A 19433-nucleotide genomic window follows, 5' to 3' on the forward strand; every position below is an offset into this window, starting at 1 on the left:
CAGTGGGATTGTGTGATGATTGATCAGTGGGATTGTGTGATGATTGATCAGTGGGATTGTCTGATGATTGATCAGTGGGATTGTGTGATGATTGATTAGTGGGATTGGGGTGATGATTGATCAGTGGGATTGTGTGATGATTGATCAGTGGGATTGTGTGATGATTGATCAGTGGGATTGTGTGATGATTGATTAGTGGGATTGGGGTGATGATTGATCAGTGGGATTGGGGTGATGATTGATCAGTGGGATTGTGTGATGATTGATCAGTGGGATTGTGTGATGATTGATTAGTGGGATTGGGGTGATGATTGATCAGTGGGATTGGGGTGATGATTGATCAGTGGGATTGTGTGATGATTGATCAGTGGGATTGTGTGATGATTGATCAGTGGGATTGTGTGATGATTGATCAGTGGGATTGGGGTGATGATTGATCAGTGGGATTGTGTGATGATTGATCAGTGGGATTGTGTGATGATTGATCAGTGGGATTGTGTGATGATTGATCAGTGGGATTGGGGTGATGATTGATCAGTGGGATTGTGTGATGATTGATCAGTGGGATTGTTGTGATGATTGATCAGTGGGATTGTTGTGATGATTGATCAGTGGGATTGTGTGATGATTGATCAGTGGGATTGTGTGATGATTGATCAGTGGGATTGTGTGATGATTGATTAGTGGGATTGAGGTGATGATTGATCATTGGGATTGGGGTGATGATTGATCAGTGGGATTGGGGTGATGATTGATCAGTGGGATTGTGTGATGATTGATCAGTGGGATTGTGTGATGATTGATCAGTGGGATTGGGGTGATGATTGATCAGTGGGATTGTGTGATGATTGATCAGTGGGATTGGGGTGATGATTGATCAGTGGGATTGGGGTGATGATTGATCAGTGGGATTGGGGTGATGATTGATCAGTGGGATTGTCTGATGATTGATCGGTGGGATTGGGGTGATGATTGATCAGTGGGATTGTGTGATGATTGATCATTGGGATTGTGTGATGATTGATCAGTAAGATTGGGGTGATGATTGATCAGTGGGATTGTGTGATGATTGATCAGTGGGATAGGGGTGTTGATTGATCAATGGGATTGGAGTGATGATTGATCAGTGGGATTGTGTGATGATTGATCATCGGGATTGTCTGATGATTGATCAGTGGAATTGGTGTGATGATTGATCAGTGGGATTGTGTGATGATTGATCAGTGGGATTGGGGTGATGATTGATCAGTGGGATTGGGGTGATGATGGATCATTGGGATTGGGGTGATGATTGATCAGTGGGATTGTGTGATGATTGATCAGTGGGATTGGGGTGATGATTGATCAGTAGGATTGGTGTGATGATTGATCAGTGGGATTGGTGTGATGATTGATCAGTGGGATTGTGTGATGATTGATTAGTGGGATTGTGTGATGATTGATCAGTGGGATTGGGGTGATGATGGCTCAGTGAGGATTGTGTGATGATTGTGTGATGATTGATCAGTGATATGTGGCTAAAGGTGGATGGACTCCCATACCCCGCAGAGGCGTAGCTAGGATATTTTGCGCCCGGGGACGAACTATAAAATTGGCGCCCCTCCCGTGTAATCACATTTCCTATTACATCGAATAAGGAATAACAATTTAAATTTTAATGAAACATTGTATTTAAAGAAGCAAATTTATAGAAATTATATTACATGGCTCACTCAGTCACTGTTGTAGACTGGTTGACATTCTACAAAAGAAATGTTTTTCTTGATTTCACTGTCGCAAACTGGTCAATCACGTAATCAAAATCTGTTTTTTCCACTGTTTCTCTTTCAACGCTAAGAAGAGCAAGATCGCTGAGACGATCTTATCCCATTGAAGCTGAACGACCGCTCACAGCTTGCAATTGAAACTGCTAATGTTAATAAAATTTGCAGTGAAATTCGCAAATTCGGAAATATGTCGTCTCCATAAAACACAATAAAACCAAGAAGATCCAAAGGGGTTTCTGGTAGAACTTCATTCCGGTTACTGAGCAGCATTTTGCAATCTCCAATTTCTGTGAAAAGTTCGTGGCCATTGATGTCGATGTCATATAAATTTCCAAAATCTGTGCAATTTCGACGAATTGCATCGACATCTGTGTCGGATAGAAGAGTTTTGACGTCCAGCAGAAATCCAAATTTTGTGTTTAGGTCTTTTAGTCGTAAAAACCGTGTTGACATCTCCAGTTGAAGTCGATAAAATACGCTCTTCATAACGCGCACAATTTCTTCTTCTGCTGAAAGTCCTGCATCTCTTGCCAGTTCTCCTGGCATCTTCTTCTGTCCACATCCAGTGGCGGCTCCTGCAAAATCTCTCAGGGGGGGCAAATGTCTGGATGATTGATAAGGTCCACCCATGCAATGAATAAATTAACAGCTTAAGCATGTAAAGGCAACTTCACTTCTTTAATATTAATGAAAAATAAAGTGACTCTTACAATACATCTTGTTTGTTTATATACTCACTATTAAAACAAACCACTCAAGTTTATTTTATTAAAGATTCCACTAGGTGGCGATAAATTATATTGTTGGATGAAACGTGCTTACGTATGATGACGTTAGCACGTATGATGACGTAAGCACGTTCGTGCATGCCCTCCCGGAAGCCATAGAGAATGCATTGCAGCGCCCCCGTTCGAAAAAAAACATCTTTGAATGTAAGTCTATGGGGCCACTCGGGGCGATTCTCAGCCGTAGTGAAATCGCCCAAAAAGAGGCGGTACTCCACAGAACGTGACATGACGCTGATTGGACTATATCCAGAGGCTGACAGTGACGGCTAGCGTGACTCTGTGGTTGAATGACATTGGTGGTGCGTCGCCCAATCGCTCTAATGAAGAAACCGCCCCTGTCCACATCGATCCCCCAGGCTGTACATCTTGTTTTGGCGTTTTCTACAGCAACTTGGCTCAAATCATCACGAAGCTTGACAAATGCATGCTCCAAAGATTAAAGATCAGTTGCTGCTTCCTTGAAATTCATAGTAGGATCCTGTAACCGCTTCTGAACACGATCAATTTTTCCAAGAATGACATTCCAGAAATGTAATGAAACTATTAAGTAAAAATTTAATACGCATGCCTGTAACTGTTCTGCATCACTTCTGGTTTGAGGCATCATAGTTACGTCCTCCGATAATTTGTCTAACAGCCCTACTAGTTCATCCAGTCCTTCATAGATAGCTTTAACAGCTTCTGATCGTGCACTCCAGCGTGTTTCAGGCCGTCGTAGTTTCCGCCACCAAAAAACAGGCCAGTGACTAAGGCTGAAAGACTGCGCCTGTCTGTTGTTTGGGACGTTCTTCCATGTAAGTTCTTAATAGGCGCGTGTACCAAAATGTAATGACGTGACATGTAGGCTGTGTGTGGCGGGATATATAAACTTTTAGGTTGAGGTGTAGATTTGTGCAGTAGTTTCAGGCTGCCGCGCCCGCCGCAATAAGTTATAATGTAACATTGTAAACCTCATTTTGGCGCCCCTTTACCTTGGCGCCCGGGGACATATGTACCCCCCTGCCCCCCCTAGCTACGCCTCTGATACCCCGGCAGGGTCACGTTGCATGAAACACACCGAGGGAGTCGTAAAGAACCGTCAATTTGTGCACATTAACAAGGAATAACAAACACACCACGGAAAGTGCTCAATGCAACCAGCCACAATGGCCATTCATTTATTGGCTTTCGCAAACTCACTATGGGTAAAAGCAAATACTACGTAGGACGATGCATACTGTCCACAAATACTGAAAACTATTTTAATCGATCAGCCTCCAATTGGCTTTCCAGACGATATTTAGTAGCATTTATTTAAGCAAGCAAACTGGAACGGTTTCAACATTCTGGGTCTCATCAGCATTCACGCTTATTAAACAAATGCTAATTAATTATCAGGTGATATTAACACATCGATATCAAATATTGAGACCGCATTAAATATTTTATTATTTACCACAATACACATTTTTATTCAGTCACGGTCATGGCCAATCCACTGCGGGATGGATAAGAGCCTCACCGAGTCGTTCTAAATGTAGTAATATACTTAATACATTTACACAAGCTGATTTCATTGCTCCATCTCCTCGGTGGACAAACTCTCAAGATGCGTTCCATTCCAGACCACAATGCACACAATGCACGCAGGGCCATATTGTGGACTGACTTTTATTCTCGTCGCTAAATATGTATCCAAATGTACACATCTCTGTATTAATTTTTGATTTAAAGCTGTCGTGACTGCAGGGATTCATATTCTTGGTTCTTTCGGTAAAGTCACGTAGAAGGAAACAATAAAATAATTTTTTTTTAATTTTTTTATTGTATCCCTTCTACGTGACTTTACCAAAAGAACCAAGAATATGTATGTCTGTATTATTTAGATTATTTGGCTGCTATACATTGCCACATGATAAGCCACTTTGTTGGCCCAGCATTTGTGTTGAAGTCGCTTCTGAAAAAGCATTCTTGCTCAGTGGGTTTTATCTGGTGAAATAAAAACATGTTTTTTTCGTAATTTGTTTACCTTTCCTATACTGTGCACCCCTGTCGTGTTTTTGTATTGTTTGTTGGTGTGACATGCACCTCCTGGACATCTTAAAAAAAAAGCGTTATAGCTCACCAGATTTCTCCAGTATATATAAATATTCTGATATCAATTGTATGTATGTATGTAGAACTTCTTTCACACAGTACATAGCCAACCGTGCTAATTGGAGACGCATGACATAATATGCGCAAATTACTTTATTTACAAAAAATGTCCCATTCTATATATTACCACAATGCACTTTTCTTTACTGGCTGGGAAGTGCATCTTTATTGGCCACAACACGTGCTATGTGCCTGTGATTTCCAGAACATACGAGGTTCAGATTAAATTGTTTTAGTGTGAACTTTGATGAAAGCATTCGAAACAACAAAGGCAGTGGAAGAGATTGGAGTGACCTTCCTCCATTGAAGAAGGTTGATCGGGGAAATTGGCATCAGGCATTGGTCGCTTGGATATAAATAGTAACAATATTGTACAATATTCACCCTTAAATTATCACCGAAAGTCAAGAACATGTGCATTTAAGAGCTATTAGAATGGTAGCAGTTGCTTAGCAATTGACATCTCTAGCATCACACCTGCAGTACAGTGGCTCACAAATGCAATTTTGAGATTAGAAGAAAAAAACCCGATTCTCCCGAGATACCTGATTCACACGCTACGAGAGAGAGGTGGGTTTCTGCACAAGGGCATGTGATTGACTTTAAGGATGAGGTCGATTATGTTTTCAGTGAATGGTCATTTAAGTCTTGGTTTCACCAAACTCACTGGGGAGTAATATGGCCTTCGGATGCAGGCTCCTGGGTTTTACACATGCTCATGAGTAGAGCTCGCAGTTGGTTCTCTACAAATGTTCACGTATCGTGTCCATTATATGTACTGACCTCTTATAAGTAGATTTAGTCTGGAAAGTGTAAATGTACAAGTAAATATAACACATTATATATACACTTTATGGTATATAAAGAGCTTAACAAATAGATTAGTGTGGCAAGTGTAAACTCCTTGTAATGTTTGCTTGGTACTATTTCAAGCTATTTTGTGTCTTTAAAAAAACGACATCTTCAGCATTTAGGTAAGTCAGCAAATTATTGTACTATAGTTAAAACGTATGCAGTCTATGTACCAGTAATAGAATTTAATTGAATTTGATTACAAATTGAATTTGATTACCCCGAAAAATTGCTATGTTATTGATATTTACCAGAGGTAAATACATTGAATTTGATTTATGAATGTAAGGCCCTCTTTGAAAAGCTTGACATCTCGGGACCGCCTCCCCCCTTGAGGGAATGTTGGATTCTGCCCCCCTGGCCTTTATCAACCAGAATAGTGAAGTATGGTCAATCAACACCCACGGCTGACACAGAAGGTCGTTATCCAGCAGTGGATTGACAAAGAGCTTCACATTCGTATTACTAAAATTATAAATGCATGCAGCCGATGTGGTTCAGTGGTATATGACTCGTAATTGGAAGATCAGGGTTGGACTTAACTTGTCATCAAGGGTTACTAAAATGTGTACCACTTTGTTGGAAGCCATCAGGGTTCTTGATCGATTTAGTCATCATCCCCCTACCTCAAAAAGGAATTTGGAATGTTCATCCCTGGCATACATATTTCACAACATTTCCCATTGTTTCAACTGCCTCACCGTGTGGGCAGTGAAGTTATTTGATGCACGATAATTAGACTATGAAAAGCACGTACAAGTATAATGATGAGTTAAATTGTTATAGACAGACCTTTTAATGCATTCTTCGTTTTAGCTTGAGGTATACAGCAGTTATTATTAAAGTGAGCAAATTTTCTCTTGGGATGTAATGCTCAATGCTCAATGCATTATATTATTAAAATTGCAAAACTGGTATGAACACAACAATGCAAGTAGACCCAACCAGCAGTAATCCTAAAATGTACGTATTACTAGTGTTTGTATACTTATGCTTGAAATACATAGAGGAAATAAAAATAAGCTCCGAATTATATTACAGTATATATCATGTGTATCACATTTCTTCTGATTAGTACAAGTGTTTTATATTTTAAGGCATGAGTAATTATCATTTCCATATTTGCAATTGCAATTTTATTCTGCCATCAGATTTAATTGAGGGGGGATGGTTGGGATTTCCCTGGCTCTGCTCTATATTTAACTATGGGATGTATTCCCTCTAGATAATAGACCGAATGCACAATGCCACGTTTGAGCGAGCATTGTTCGTATTTGAATAGGTGACTGCCTGGAAATACTGTACCAGCTATTTTGTGGCAGGAGCTGACTGCGAGGTGGCCTGTAGATGGCGGTAAAGCAATTGATTACACTATTTAACACGATTATTGTTGCTGGGTAGTAAGTGTTATTTCGTAATTGCTTATGCCTAAAAAGTATAGAAAATGGCTATTATTCCCCACAAACTTTGCTTTTGTGACTAGGACAATGATTTTGAATGTACCCATTTTCAATGAGAAAACGGGCGAATTTGTGTCTTTTCGTTCACATAAAGTGAGAAAACAACAACATATGAATCAAAATTAACAGGTATTTATACTAAAGTAATATAAAAATGACTACAAAAGATCGAGAAGTGAGTGGTTTTTCGAGATTTACGATGATACTGTAAATCACTTTCACGAATTAGCCCCCAAATGTAGTTTCCCATCATGTTTATTCTTTGGCTCTTTCGGTTAAGTCACGTCTAAAGATAAAATAATGAATTAAAATAATAGCGACGTTTCGATTGCAACACAAGCAATCATCATCAGGCATATGAGAAATAGCAACAAAAATCTAACTAGAAAACTATAGACAGACATACAAGCAGACAGACATCACAAGGACACACAGAGAGAGGACACATATCGGCACAGAGAGAGGGGTCGTTTCTGTGACGGTCCCTTAAATATAGGGAAGGGGTGCGGGGACGGAGAGAGGGAGGGGGCAGAGAAAATTAGCATATCAATGAGTGGACGGCAAAGTGTTGCTGCTGCGCAAGTAAGACGACGACGTGGCACGGCACGCAAGCTTGAAAATTAGGAGAAAGACACACTAAAATTAAATAACCTCGCAAAATATCGAAATGTGATGTAATGCAACACAGAGAGTCGGTCAACACACAATTAACGCATAGCCTGGTTGATTACGTATTTCAAAGATTGCCCCCTCCCTCTCTCCGTCCCCGCCCCCCTCCCTATATTTAAGGGACCGTCACAGAAACGACCCCTCTGTGCCGATATGTGTCCTCTCTCTGTGTGTCCTTGTGATGTCTGTCTGCTTGTATGTCTGTCTATAGTTTTCTAGTTAGATTTTTGTTGCTATTTCTCTTATGCCTGATGATGATTGCTTGTGTTGCAATAGAAACGTCGCTATTATTTTAATTCATTATTTTATCTTTAGACGTGACTTAACCGAAAGAACCAAAGAATAATTCCTGCAGTCACGAAAGCTCCAAAAATTAAGATTGAACCACTTCTACGTGGAAGTTTTAAGCTTATCTTTTTTCTCTCTCTGGCTATTTGTTCTCTCTGCCTGTGTCCTCTCTTTGGAATTTTCACACTTAAATTCTAACTTAGCAATCTTTGAAATACGTAATCAACCAGGCTATGCGTTAATTGTGTGTTGACCGACTCTCTGTGTTGCATTACATCACATTTCGATATTTTGCGAGGTTATTTAATTTTAGTGTGTCTTTCTCCTAATTTTCAAGCTTGCGTGCCGTGCCACGTCGTCGTCTTACTTGCGCAGCAGCAACACTTTGCCGTCCACTCATTGATATGCTAATTTTCTCTGCCCCCTCCCTCTCTCCGTCCCCGCACCCCTTCCCTATATTTAAGGGACCGTCACAGAAACGACCCCTCTCTCTGTGCCGATATGTGTCCTCTCTCTGTGTGTCCTTGTGATGTCTGTCTGCTTGTATGTCTGTCTATAGTTTTCTAGTTAGATTTTTGTTGCTATTTCTCATATGCCTGATGATGATTGCTTGTGTTGCAATCGAAACGTCGCTATTATTTTAATTCATTATTTTATCTTTAGACGTGACTTAACCGAAAGAACCAAAGAATAATTCCTGCAGTCACGAAAGCTCCACAAATTAAGATTGAACCACTTCTACGGGGAAGTTTTAAGCTTATCTTTTTTCTCTCTCTGGCTATTTGTTCTCTCTGCCTGTGTCCTCTCTTTGGAATTTTCACACTTAAATTCTAACTTAGCAATCTTTGAAATACGTAATCAACCAGGCTATGCGTTAATTGTGTGTTGACCAACTCTCTGTGTTGCATTACATCACATTTCGATATTTTGCGAGGTTATTTAATTTTAGTGTGTCTTTCTCCTAATTTTCAAGCTTGCGTGCCGTGTCACGTCGTCGTCTTACTTGCGCAGCAGCAACACGTTGCCGTCCACTCATTGATATGCTAATTTTCTCTGCCCCCTCCCTCTCTCCGTCCCCGCCCCCCTCCCTATATTTAAGGGACCGTCACAGAAACGACCCCTCTCTCTGTGCCGATATGTGTCCTCTCTCTGTGTGTCCTTGTGATGTCTGTCTGCTTGTATGTCTGTCTATAGTTTTCTAGTTAGATTTTTGTTGCTATTTCTCTTATGCCTGATGATGATTGCTTGTGTTGCAATCGAAACGTCGCTATTATTTTAATTCATTATTTTATCTTTAGACGTGACTTAACCGAAAGAACCAAAGAATAATTCCTGCAGTCACGAAAGCTCCAAAAATTAAGATTTCCCATCATGTTCTCGTTATATTGTCTTTGGTAGCGGCATTCAAAGTCCAATATATCCTGGTGGAAGCGCTCGTCTTACTCCTCCGAGTACGCTCCCATGTTCTCCTTGAATTTATCAAGATGAGCATCAAGGATATGGACTTTGAGAGACATCCTACAGCCCATTGTGCCGTAGTTCTTCACCAGAGTCTGAACCAGCTCCACATATTCTTGGTTCTTTCGGTAAAGTCACGTAGAAGGGAAACAATAAAATAATAAAAATATTTAAAAAATTGCCGTGTTTTTCACACCTGATGACAATTACTTGCGTTTCAGTCGAAACGTCGTGAGAATGTTATTGTTTTATATTTTTATTATTTTATTGTTTCCCTTCTACGTGACTTTACCGAAAAAACCAAGAATACGAATCCCTGCAGTCACTAAAGCTTTAAATAAAAATTCAGCTCCACATAGCTTTCGACCTTGTGATTGCCCAGGAAGCCACGAACCACTGCGACAAAGCTGTTCCAAGCCGCTTTCTCCTTACTAGTGAGCTTCTTGGGGAATTAATAGCACTCCAGGATCTTCTTTATCTGTGGTCCGACGAAGACACAAGATTAGACCTTTGCCTCAGACAGCTTAGGGAAGAAGCCTTGAAGGTACTTGAAGGCTGCCGACTCCTTATCTACAGCTCTGACAAATTGTTTCATAAGGCCCAATTTGATGTGCAGTGGTGGCATCAGCACCTTCCGGGGGGGTCCACCAGTGGCTCCCACTTGACGTTGTTCCCCCCCACAGAGAACTCGGTCTGCTGTGGCCAGTCCCGCCTGTGGTAGTGCGCCTTGGTGTTCCTGTTGTCCCAAAGGCAAAGATAGCAGGGAAATTTGGTAAAACCGCCTTGGAGACCCATCAGGAATGTCACCATTTTGAAGTCTCCAATGACCTCCCAGCCGTACTCATAATACTTCAAGGCATCCAGCAAGGTATTGATGCTGTTGTAATCCTCTTTGAGGTGCATCGAGTGAGCCGGTGGAAGAGACGGGTACTTGTTATCATTATGGAGCAGCACGGCTTTGAAGCTCCTGGATGAGCTGCCAATGAAGAGGAGCCACTCATCCTGGTTACAGGCGATTCCGATTGCCTTGAACAGACTGGTCACATTGTGGCAGAAGCGGAGCCCATCTTGACGGGTGAAGAAGCTGCAAAAAGGTTGGTGACGCTTCCTCTGATCTGTGACTTGCACACTTTTATCCAACACGTTCCACTGCTTGAGCCTAGACACCAAAAGCACGGGATTGGACTTGGTGAGACCAAGATCTCTCATTAAGTTGTTGAGGTCTTTTTGGTTCGGGTAGTATGGGTTTCTCTAATCAACTCCACCTCTGATATTGTCATCTGGATCTACAACGTCTTCCTCGCTCTCTGACTTGCTGCTCTCTTCTAAAGACAGCTGCTCTCCCTCCAGAGGAGTGGGTACGGGGAGCTCATGGCAGTGTGCCACTGGGGCGATGGATGAAGGAAGGTCCGGATATGTGATAGCAGGTGCATTCTTGCTAGTCCGACGTTTGGAAGGGTCCACCATGCAGAAGTAGCAGTTGAGTGTTCAGTGGGTTCCCGCCAAATTATTGGAATAGCGAACTTCATGGCTCTCTTTTCCCCTCTGTACCATCCTATAAAAATACATTTATTTCACCCATGACTTATGTGTAAGAGATTCTGACATTATTCATATATGATATATTTTTTCAATAACATTGAGAATTATAAAACATTTTAAAATATAAAACTTTAACAATTACATTTTTTAAACACATTTTATATCAGAGTATTTTAGCATTGCTCGCTGGTGAAAGGAGGTGCCCAGGATTTGTCTTGATCCCCGACAGGCATGATGAAATATGCCTTGTAGGCCTCATACATCTTAGCAGATGCTTCCACAGAGTACTTTTTCACTCTTGTCTTGATAAATTGGCTGCAGACATAGCAAAATGCGTCTGCCACATGCTTGCAGCTTCTTGATGCCATCTCAGAAAAATGCAGATATGTATCCACTTAGGCAGCTGGAACTAAACTGAACTGGTAGACTGAAAGCCCCTGTATTTATGCTACTATTTATATTACTGGAAAGTTCTAGAATGTTCTAGAAGTTACTCCAAGTTCACACAGCACTAAATCTATCTGGAATGTTATGGAAAATAGGTAAATTTAAAACTATCACTGTCCTGGTCACAAAAGCAAAGTTTGTGGGGAATAATAGCCTATTTTCTGTACTTTTAAGGTATAATCAATTAGGAAATAATGCTTACTACACAGGAACAAAAAATAAAAAAATTGTTACACAGTGTTATATATTCACTATTTATATGCTCCGCTTTGAGGGTCACTCATCCTAATCCGTGGTGGGGTTTCTCTGAATACTGTGGTTTTCTCCCACAAGAAGTCAAAGCACTCGTAATTGGAATTCACCAAAATATCCTAATGTCGGAGGCCCCTCCTGAAAAAGAGTACTTAGACTTAGTTAGGCTTCCCAAGGTAAAATACCTTTTACCTTCAACGTGCATAATATCATCTGTTATGTGTCCAGTTATAATTGTTTTTTAGTTCATGGGAATTGTTTGACCATACTTCATTCTGGTCAGTCCTCGTTGGTAAAAGCCGTTATTATTTATCGCCTCCCCCCACCCCTCCCACCACTGTAAATATTACAAATTGCATTCTGTGTGAATCAAGTATCTTAGAAGCATCACTTTACATGAAGCATCTGCACGACATGAATCTTGTCCACGGGCTTTAACACAATGCAGCTGACAGACTGCTGCATGAACGCAGCATCCTGATTTCAATTCCCATTCATGCACATCACTGGCATTGGACACCTGTGGGTCCGGTAGTTCTGTTGCTGCTGTGGTATTCTATTACACGAGTGAATTTAAAATTGAGACTGTGATCCACACAACATTTTATTTCCCTCATTAAAATGCAAATCAATTTATAACATTTTTGACATGCGTTTTTCTGGATTTTGTTGTTGTTATTCTGTCTCTCACTGTTCAAATAAACATACCATTAAAATTATAGATTGATCATTTCTTTGTCAGTGGGCAAACGTACAAAATCAGCAGGGGATCAAATACTTTTTTCCCTCACTGTATGTCATCAAATTAGCAGCCTTTCTCAATGGTTACCGAATTTACATAACAATTGAACCTAGTGCACAGGTGAATAGAAAAGTTTGGTTGACGTGGCAACGTTGGCCTCTGGGAGGTCGCTAGAACTTAATATGAGAGGCCACTCACCTGGGTTGACTCAGTCGAGATTGAGGACTGTACCTGGAGTGGTGGGTCAACAACACCCATGCAAGGAAAGACAAAGGAGGGTTAGTACTGTGGCATCAAATCTATCGCATGTCGCACCAGTTTTCTAAAGATATCTGCTCAAATGACTTGTCCCCATCAGTCAAGGATAAATGGGGATTACAGTGGATTGCTCAATAAAGTACAGAAATGCCATAGTGTGTGTTTTTTTTAATGGGTGGTGGTCATATATTTTTATGTTTCACAAGTACCTTCCATATACATTTATAGCTGTACTAAGACGCATGAACAACCTGCTATTACAATACTTATTCCATGGCTATAATTCTATGTTTACATAATTGAATCAGACAATGTAAGTCTACACATGAAAGCAGGTAAATAAATACACATTTCCTGCACAATTCTATTCGTACAATTGATTTATTCATCTTAAAATTGGGATACTTTACCCAATGCAGGATAAAACAACTAAACTTATCTGAGGCAGCTAGCTCTGTATGGCACATATATACACACATGACATTGTTCTCTCGGGATTTAAACGGAGAGCCATGGTTACCCCGTACTTAAATACACAATGATCCCCCCCCACACACCAGTGAATGTGCAGTTCACACATTGTATATTAAGAAAATATTTTACAAACGCCCCATTCTAAATGTGATATGTTTGTAGGAACAGGTCATTGCAACCTCGGTGCTCATCGTGTAGGCTTTTCAACGTAATTTTTTTTTTCTAGTAACACCGCAAATTACTTTACCAGCGTGAATCATCAATGCTGCAGTTTCCACTCATCTGTGGCTGTTCACGCATCACGCGGAAGCGCCTGTCTGCTGCAGAAGACCTCTGCGTCTGAAACAAATGACATTGCGAAGGAATATCTACGCAAAACATTATCTCTCTCTCTCTATACAATCATTACATCCCTTTGCCTGCGTATGAGCTGATGGTGCAAAAAGGTTACCTGACAAGGTGGGCTACACGGCAGGTGCGGCACGTGTCCCCAATTCGCACGGCTTGGTAATCCGCGTCGGTGGAATCATCATCAGCAGCAGCAGCAGCTGAGTGCAGTGAAGTTGCAGCTGTGGGCTGCCCGTGCTACAGGTGCGCTCCTCGTGGCAATGGGCAGCGTTAACTCGGCACTTCAGCGCCGCAGCAAGAGCTCGGCTGTGGTGGCCCATCCTGGGCCCGATGGCTCCTCCTCAAGCAGCCCGATGTCATCCCCTCAGCCCTCTCCATCCGTCTCTGACAGGACACCGATGCAGCATCAGCAGCTACACACAAATACAGGTTCACCAGCGCAGCACAGCATGTCGCACGGTGTCCTTTTCGCTGACGTCAATGTGCGTCGTTTGTTGAATTAGATGCGTTGAGAGTTGTATGGATTTATCTTCTTGGTTCTTTCGGTAAAGTCACGTAGAAGGGAAATAATAAAATAATAAAAATCAAATGTAATAAAAAAAATTTGTGTGGATTTGATGTCAAATTCAGGTATTGTGCCGTCACAGTTTGTTTTGGTTGCAGTTATTCGCTGTTTTGTTTTATACGATTTAGTTACTCGTGACCAATGTCCAGTGGGGTTTTTTTTCTGACTTAAAAAGAATGAACAGAGAAACAAACGTAAGTCAGACGAATGCTTTTTTGTATTCAGTGCTCTGAACTGAAATGACAGATGATAATATAAAACATGTAATTCACGAAGATACTGCGATATGCACTACACATTGGATACAAACTACTGTGTGAGTAATGTTCTATAAGTAATGTGTATTAAAACAAATATTACATCATGTAAACGAGCATTCAAACATATGTTCTTATTTATATCATTGCAAACTACCATACGCCTTTGTGATCGGCGTTTATTTACAAGCAGATGTTCTATCCAACTGAAACGAAAACCCCACCAGGTTAAACTTCATTGTCATGCATACAATTAGCGTGTATGGTTACTGCGTACGTGTTGGGTGCATCTTGTAAAAACTGTTTTAAGATAACTTTTGTTTTACTAGAGCATAGCCGTGCCACACTGATTGGAAGTCGAAACGGATGACTGCAATTGCTATTCTGAGCAACATGAGTTTTGATAACTTGTGAGCAGTTTTGCTTGAAATGAAAATTAATCATTAGTGTCTGATAAAGTCTTCACATTTTATCTTTTCACTTAAAGCTTTCGTGACTGCAGGAATTGATACTCATTGGGTTTTTCGGTAAAGTCACGTAGATAGAAAAATAATTTTAAAAAATCACGACGTTTCGATCGCAACACAAGCAATCGTCCTCAGGTGAGGACTATTGTGTTCCGATCGAAAGGTCGTGATTTTTTAAATATAATTTTTCTATCTACGTGACTTTACCGAAAGACCCAGGGAGTATTTTTTTTATTCTTATTTATACTACTCAATATGTCCCTGATGGCTTTTGTCTATGCTATTCTATTATGCATAGGAATAAAACAGAATTTCAAATATGCAAGACCTTTAAGTGGCGGTTACAGCTGGATAGGCTTCACAAAGCGTGAAAAAGCAAATGTCTAACTGATGGGAGTATTATACATAATGCAATATGTGCACAGGATTGAAATGCATACAGCAAGATTTATTTTTTTCAGACGGAAAGTTGCGTTGGGTAGGGAACCAGGAGGATGTTCGTGGGATAAGAGTTGATATGAGGGCATGCAATTGAGGAGCTCAATTACATTTTGCAAGTAATCGTTTACGATTTTAGAGAAACATACATGGACATCACAAAAACATACTGTCATTTTAAAGCAATTATTGCATTACCGATATGTATTACGAATAATGTGCTTTCATTCATTATAGATTACAAACCTTTCCAGGAAAATGCACCAAAGAATGATACGAGTTCCACAAATGTAATACATTTTCATGCTCGCTCTGTATATCATGAATGCTGCTGTGTTCCTTTTTGAAATACTCAAAGTGTCTTCATTATAGAACAGGATGCCACTGTTCAGAAGTATGGAGTCATCACATTTTTTCCTCACCTCACTGTTAATATGTCCCAATTTATTTTTGCCAATTCTATCTCCATTTCTAAAAGGTTTGATTCACTAGAGTCCATGTGTTGTGTAGTACCCAGTGATTCTTACCTCCCTCTGCTCCTTCGCCTGTCCCGACAATGTCGTGGCTGCTGAATCTAGAATCGCTATAGACTAGTGGGGCATTATTTACTCAAGCCTTCTCTCCTTGGAGAGGCAGTGTTTCATGGAAGGATCAGTGTGCGTACGATCTGCTGTGACGTACAGTTCAGAAATATGGATGACTCGTGAAAAATTTCGAGAAAAACTCAACAGTGTGCAATGAAGCATGGGGCAATAATAATGCACAATTGAAATGACCGTAACACTGAAAGACGTGAAGAAGATCGTGTGGTGAATTACACCGTCCGAACTATATAAAAAAAAGTAATTGGGCTTGGGCAAAATGCGTCGCTAGAAGAGATGATGGAAGATGCTTGAAAATAACAACGGAGTGGCAGCCAAAAGAATGAGGATAACAACGAGAATAACAACGGAGTGGCAGCCAAAGAATGGAATGCGCCCGAGAGGACGTCTACCGAGGAGTGCTGGATTGTTGTATCGCAAGATTAGTGGGGGTAGCGACAGCTCTGGGCAGCCTCTGTCTATCGGTGGGTTGACTGTGGCCAATGATTTCTTCAGTACGAAATGTTTAATTACTTTCGCTAGCGACACGGTGTGTACTTTAACACTATAATTTAATGCTGATTAAATTTTGCGTGTGTGTGTGCGTGTGTGCGTGTGTTGTAATTACATTTTCAACATTTATTCACTGAAAAATTCCCTATTCCAATCATATTGTATATTTATGTTTTCATTTGGTGTTAAATAATATATGCAACCATAATTTGGAATTAAACCCAGGGGTAATTCCTAATAATTTCAGTAATTTTCCGTCAGTTTTTTTTTCTTGACGTGCAATGATTTTTTTAGTATATTTTGTGGTAAATGCTAGAAAATAATATATATATCTTTTTTATCAATCTTATCAGCAGCAGGGGCGTTAAAGAAAAAAACTACACTAAGACAATTAAGACGTTATATCGAGGGATATGTTTGAAAATAGGAAGGAAGCATAATAAGCTGTGGCCCTTTAACGAGTCCCCTTCTATCACTGCCAAATCCTATTGCTATCAAAGTGTGGAGGTGGTGGGGGGTTTGTCCCCTGCTAGGCCAAGTGGATCTGCCACTTGTCAGTCAATTTCCCATCCAGATTGCTCGCTGACACTGCTGCGGTGCTCATTTTCACATTCGCTTTTCCCCGAGACGTCTCCAGCACGAGCATAACAAGCGGCATGTCTGCAATTGAAGGTTGGTTTGCCTTTCCAGTCAAACAAATTTCAGGCTGGTCCAGCGAATTCCCATTCCATTCGTATGGTGTTGCAAGAATTGGTATTTTGGTCAGTTGTATTTTGAAATGCATTGCACTATATTATATTGTAGCAGTAACTTATGTTGAACGTGATTTTATTTAATGCTCTTTTTTCTTGGCTTGATCTACACTTGAGATCGTTTGTTTTGAAATGTATGCTTGATCATGCCATTTAGAGCTGTTGCATTTCATAGTCAGATTTTTTTTTTGTGGCCATGAAATATTTGCTATCATATGTTCAAAATTAACTTTTGTAATATTCTAGTGTGCACTGTAAAACAATTGATAATGGAAACAATATATGTAATTTAGTGTAAAGTATTCTCAATAACTAAAATTAAAACACTGTATAGTAAATAATTTATTTTGCATAAACATGTGCATTAATTACTGTATTTAGGTCTGAACTATGTCGTACCGTGCAAAAAAATACGACAGTAGTGAATTCAAATGATTTGCTATATAAATCAGCTTACATGATGAAGTTATTTTAAAATTGCATAAATCAGTTTTACTTTAACATTTTTGCACAATGTCATTTTGATAACTGAGGACCAGAGGACATATGATATGGTGCTTCATGACATGCACCTATTTAAAATCTCAGTGTTGAAGTTCATGAAAATGTCCTGGTAGCAGATTTAGAAGTCTTGCCATATATTTTTTTTATTTTGGCAATACTGTATACTATTTCAGATTTTTATTATTAATTAATTCATTCTTTCTAGATAATACCATGCTCTTGTTATTTCTGCTGCTGAATGTGATGGAGATAATACATTCAAATGCACACTATAGTGTTTTGATTTAAACGTTATCCTCAAGACATTGTTATGCAGTACAATTTGGTAATATGTAGTGTCAAAAGGGAAAGTTACCATTATACAGATATATGTGAATATATGAATATATATTCAGTGTTTATCAAGCTTGATTGGGTCTCCCGACTCTGTTTCAAGAGGGATCTACTTGGAATATGTTTGTTTTCTTTGTAGGAGGATCAAGGTTTGCCTGTGGACTTAATCTCTGTGCAAAGTGGTGAATGTGTGGATTTTCTCCAGATATTCTCACCATATACCAAATGCTCATTAATGGTATTCGCCAAACATACCAATGTGGGGAAAAAAAGAGCCCGATATTCAATGGAACTTTCCTGGGTAAATTATTGGCATAAGAAAGTCCTTTATGTCTATCCAGGTAGGAGCCCAGTGAAACGAAACTTTTTTTTTTTAAGGGAGTCCTGGGTAAGAACAAATTCATCAAAATGGTATTTTCCCCTCCCAAAATTAAATACAGAATAAAGTACAGTACTGCAATGTGAAAGTGAACCATCATTCTCAATTATTCATACAAGCCAAGTCGAGCAATATAACCAAACGCCCATGTACTATACAGGACTTATAAAATGCAACATGCCAATGATAGTCACATAAAATATAAAATTTAACTTGAGTTTGATTTCAATAATATTTTGGGGCTCATGCTGAAAATAAAAACCCTCCACATTGTCAATTAACATTGAGTAAAATGTTTTATTGAATTAATTTTGTTGGCTATATTGTGTAGAATATGAAATACATTTTAAATGCAAACTTAGTTATGCAAGGGAATATATGTACGTATTTGTACATGTACGCTTATATTAAAAACAGATAAGTAAACATTTAGAAGTAAAAACACATAAGCAAGGCAATGTGTTACTATATAAAAATGTAATCATGATTATTTTAGAAGTTAAGACATTTACAGTGCTCATATCATTTGTAATTAGAACTGGGCTGAACACGATTATTCTTATTCTTCAGATGTCTTGTATGATACAAAATGCGAAAGAGAACGGCTGAGAGAAATGGGATTTATTTTTTTGGCGGGCAATTTTCAAGTTATAAACCTGTGAAAGTATTGCGAGCCTGCACTTGCTACCTCGAATAATCAACGTCCCATCTGCCCTGAAATAACCTGCAAAGCAGCAGGTTTCCTCCGACATAATACAGTGTACGGTTTGAATGCACGATAAACCTCAGTATATATATTACATATTACAAATGAACATTAAATTAATGTCAAATACGCAGATAAGGGTGTACAGACAGATTTTTTTTTATTAATACATTAATAATTAGTGAATGTGTATTATTTGGTTCTTTCGGTTAAGTCACGTCTAAAGATAAAATAATAAATTAAATTAAATAATAGAATACGACGTTTCGATTGCAACACAAGCAATCATCATCAGGTACAATGAAATAGCGACATAAAATCTAACCAGAAAACTATAGACAGACACATTAGCAGACAGACATCACCAAGATACATAGAGAGAGCAACACAGGCAACAGAGAGAGGTGATCATCTCTGTGGGGTGGCCTTAAATAGACAGAGGAGGGCGGACGCAGAGA

The 19433-nt window shown here is 39.6% G+C and overlaps 1 protein-coding gene and 1 long non-coding RNA gene across 3 annotated transcripts in view; one reads left to right on the forward strand and one right to left on the reverse strand.

The window, feature by feature from the left end:
* Positions 1 to 10947: 10947 nt before the first annotated feature.
* Positions 10948 to 13664, reverse strand: LOC144943531 (uncharacterized). Its single transcript, XR_013639504.1, has 4 exons — positions 13584 to 13664; positions 13380 to 13471; positions 12599 to 12631; positions 10948 to 10972 (listed from the first exon to the last, which is right to left on the reverse strand). It is a non-coding gene; the product is annotated as an uncharacterized LOC144943531 (long non-coding RNA).
* Positions 13665 to 13670: 6 nt separating this feature from the next.
* Positions 13671 to 19433, forward strand: part of LOC144943506 (dual specificity calcium/calmodulin-dependent 3',5'-cyclic nucleotide phosphodiesterase 1A-like) — a 247134-nt gene continuing 241371 nt past the window's right edge. Inside the window, exon 1 of one of the 2 annotated variants that reach the window (XM_078871061.1) lies at positions 13671 to 13909. In XM_078871061.1, the coding sequence (XP_078727187.1) occupies positions 13741 to 13909 (169 nt within the window). In that variant the 5' untranslated portion in view covers positions 13671 to 13740. Of the gene's footprint in view, positions 13910 to 16942; positions 16974 to 19433 lie in introns of those variants that run through there. The other variant, XM_078871033.1, reaches the window with a different exon arrangement.

This window comes from Lampetra fluviatilis, chromosome 2 (genome assembly GCF_964198595.1).
Source record: "Lampetra fluviatilis chromosome 2, kcLamFluv1.1, whole genome shotgun sequence".
NCBI classification, from domain to species: domain Eukaryota; kingdom Metazoa; phylum Chordata; class Hyperoartia; order Petromyzontiformes; family Petromyzontidae; genus Lampetra; species Lampetra fluviatilis.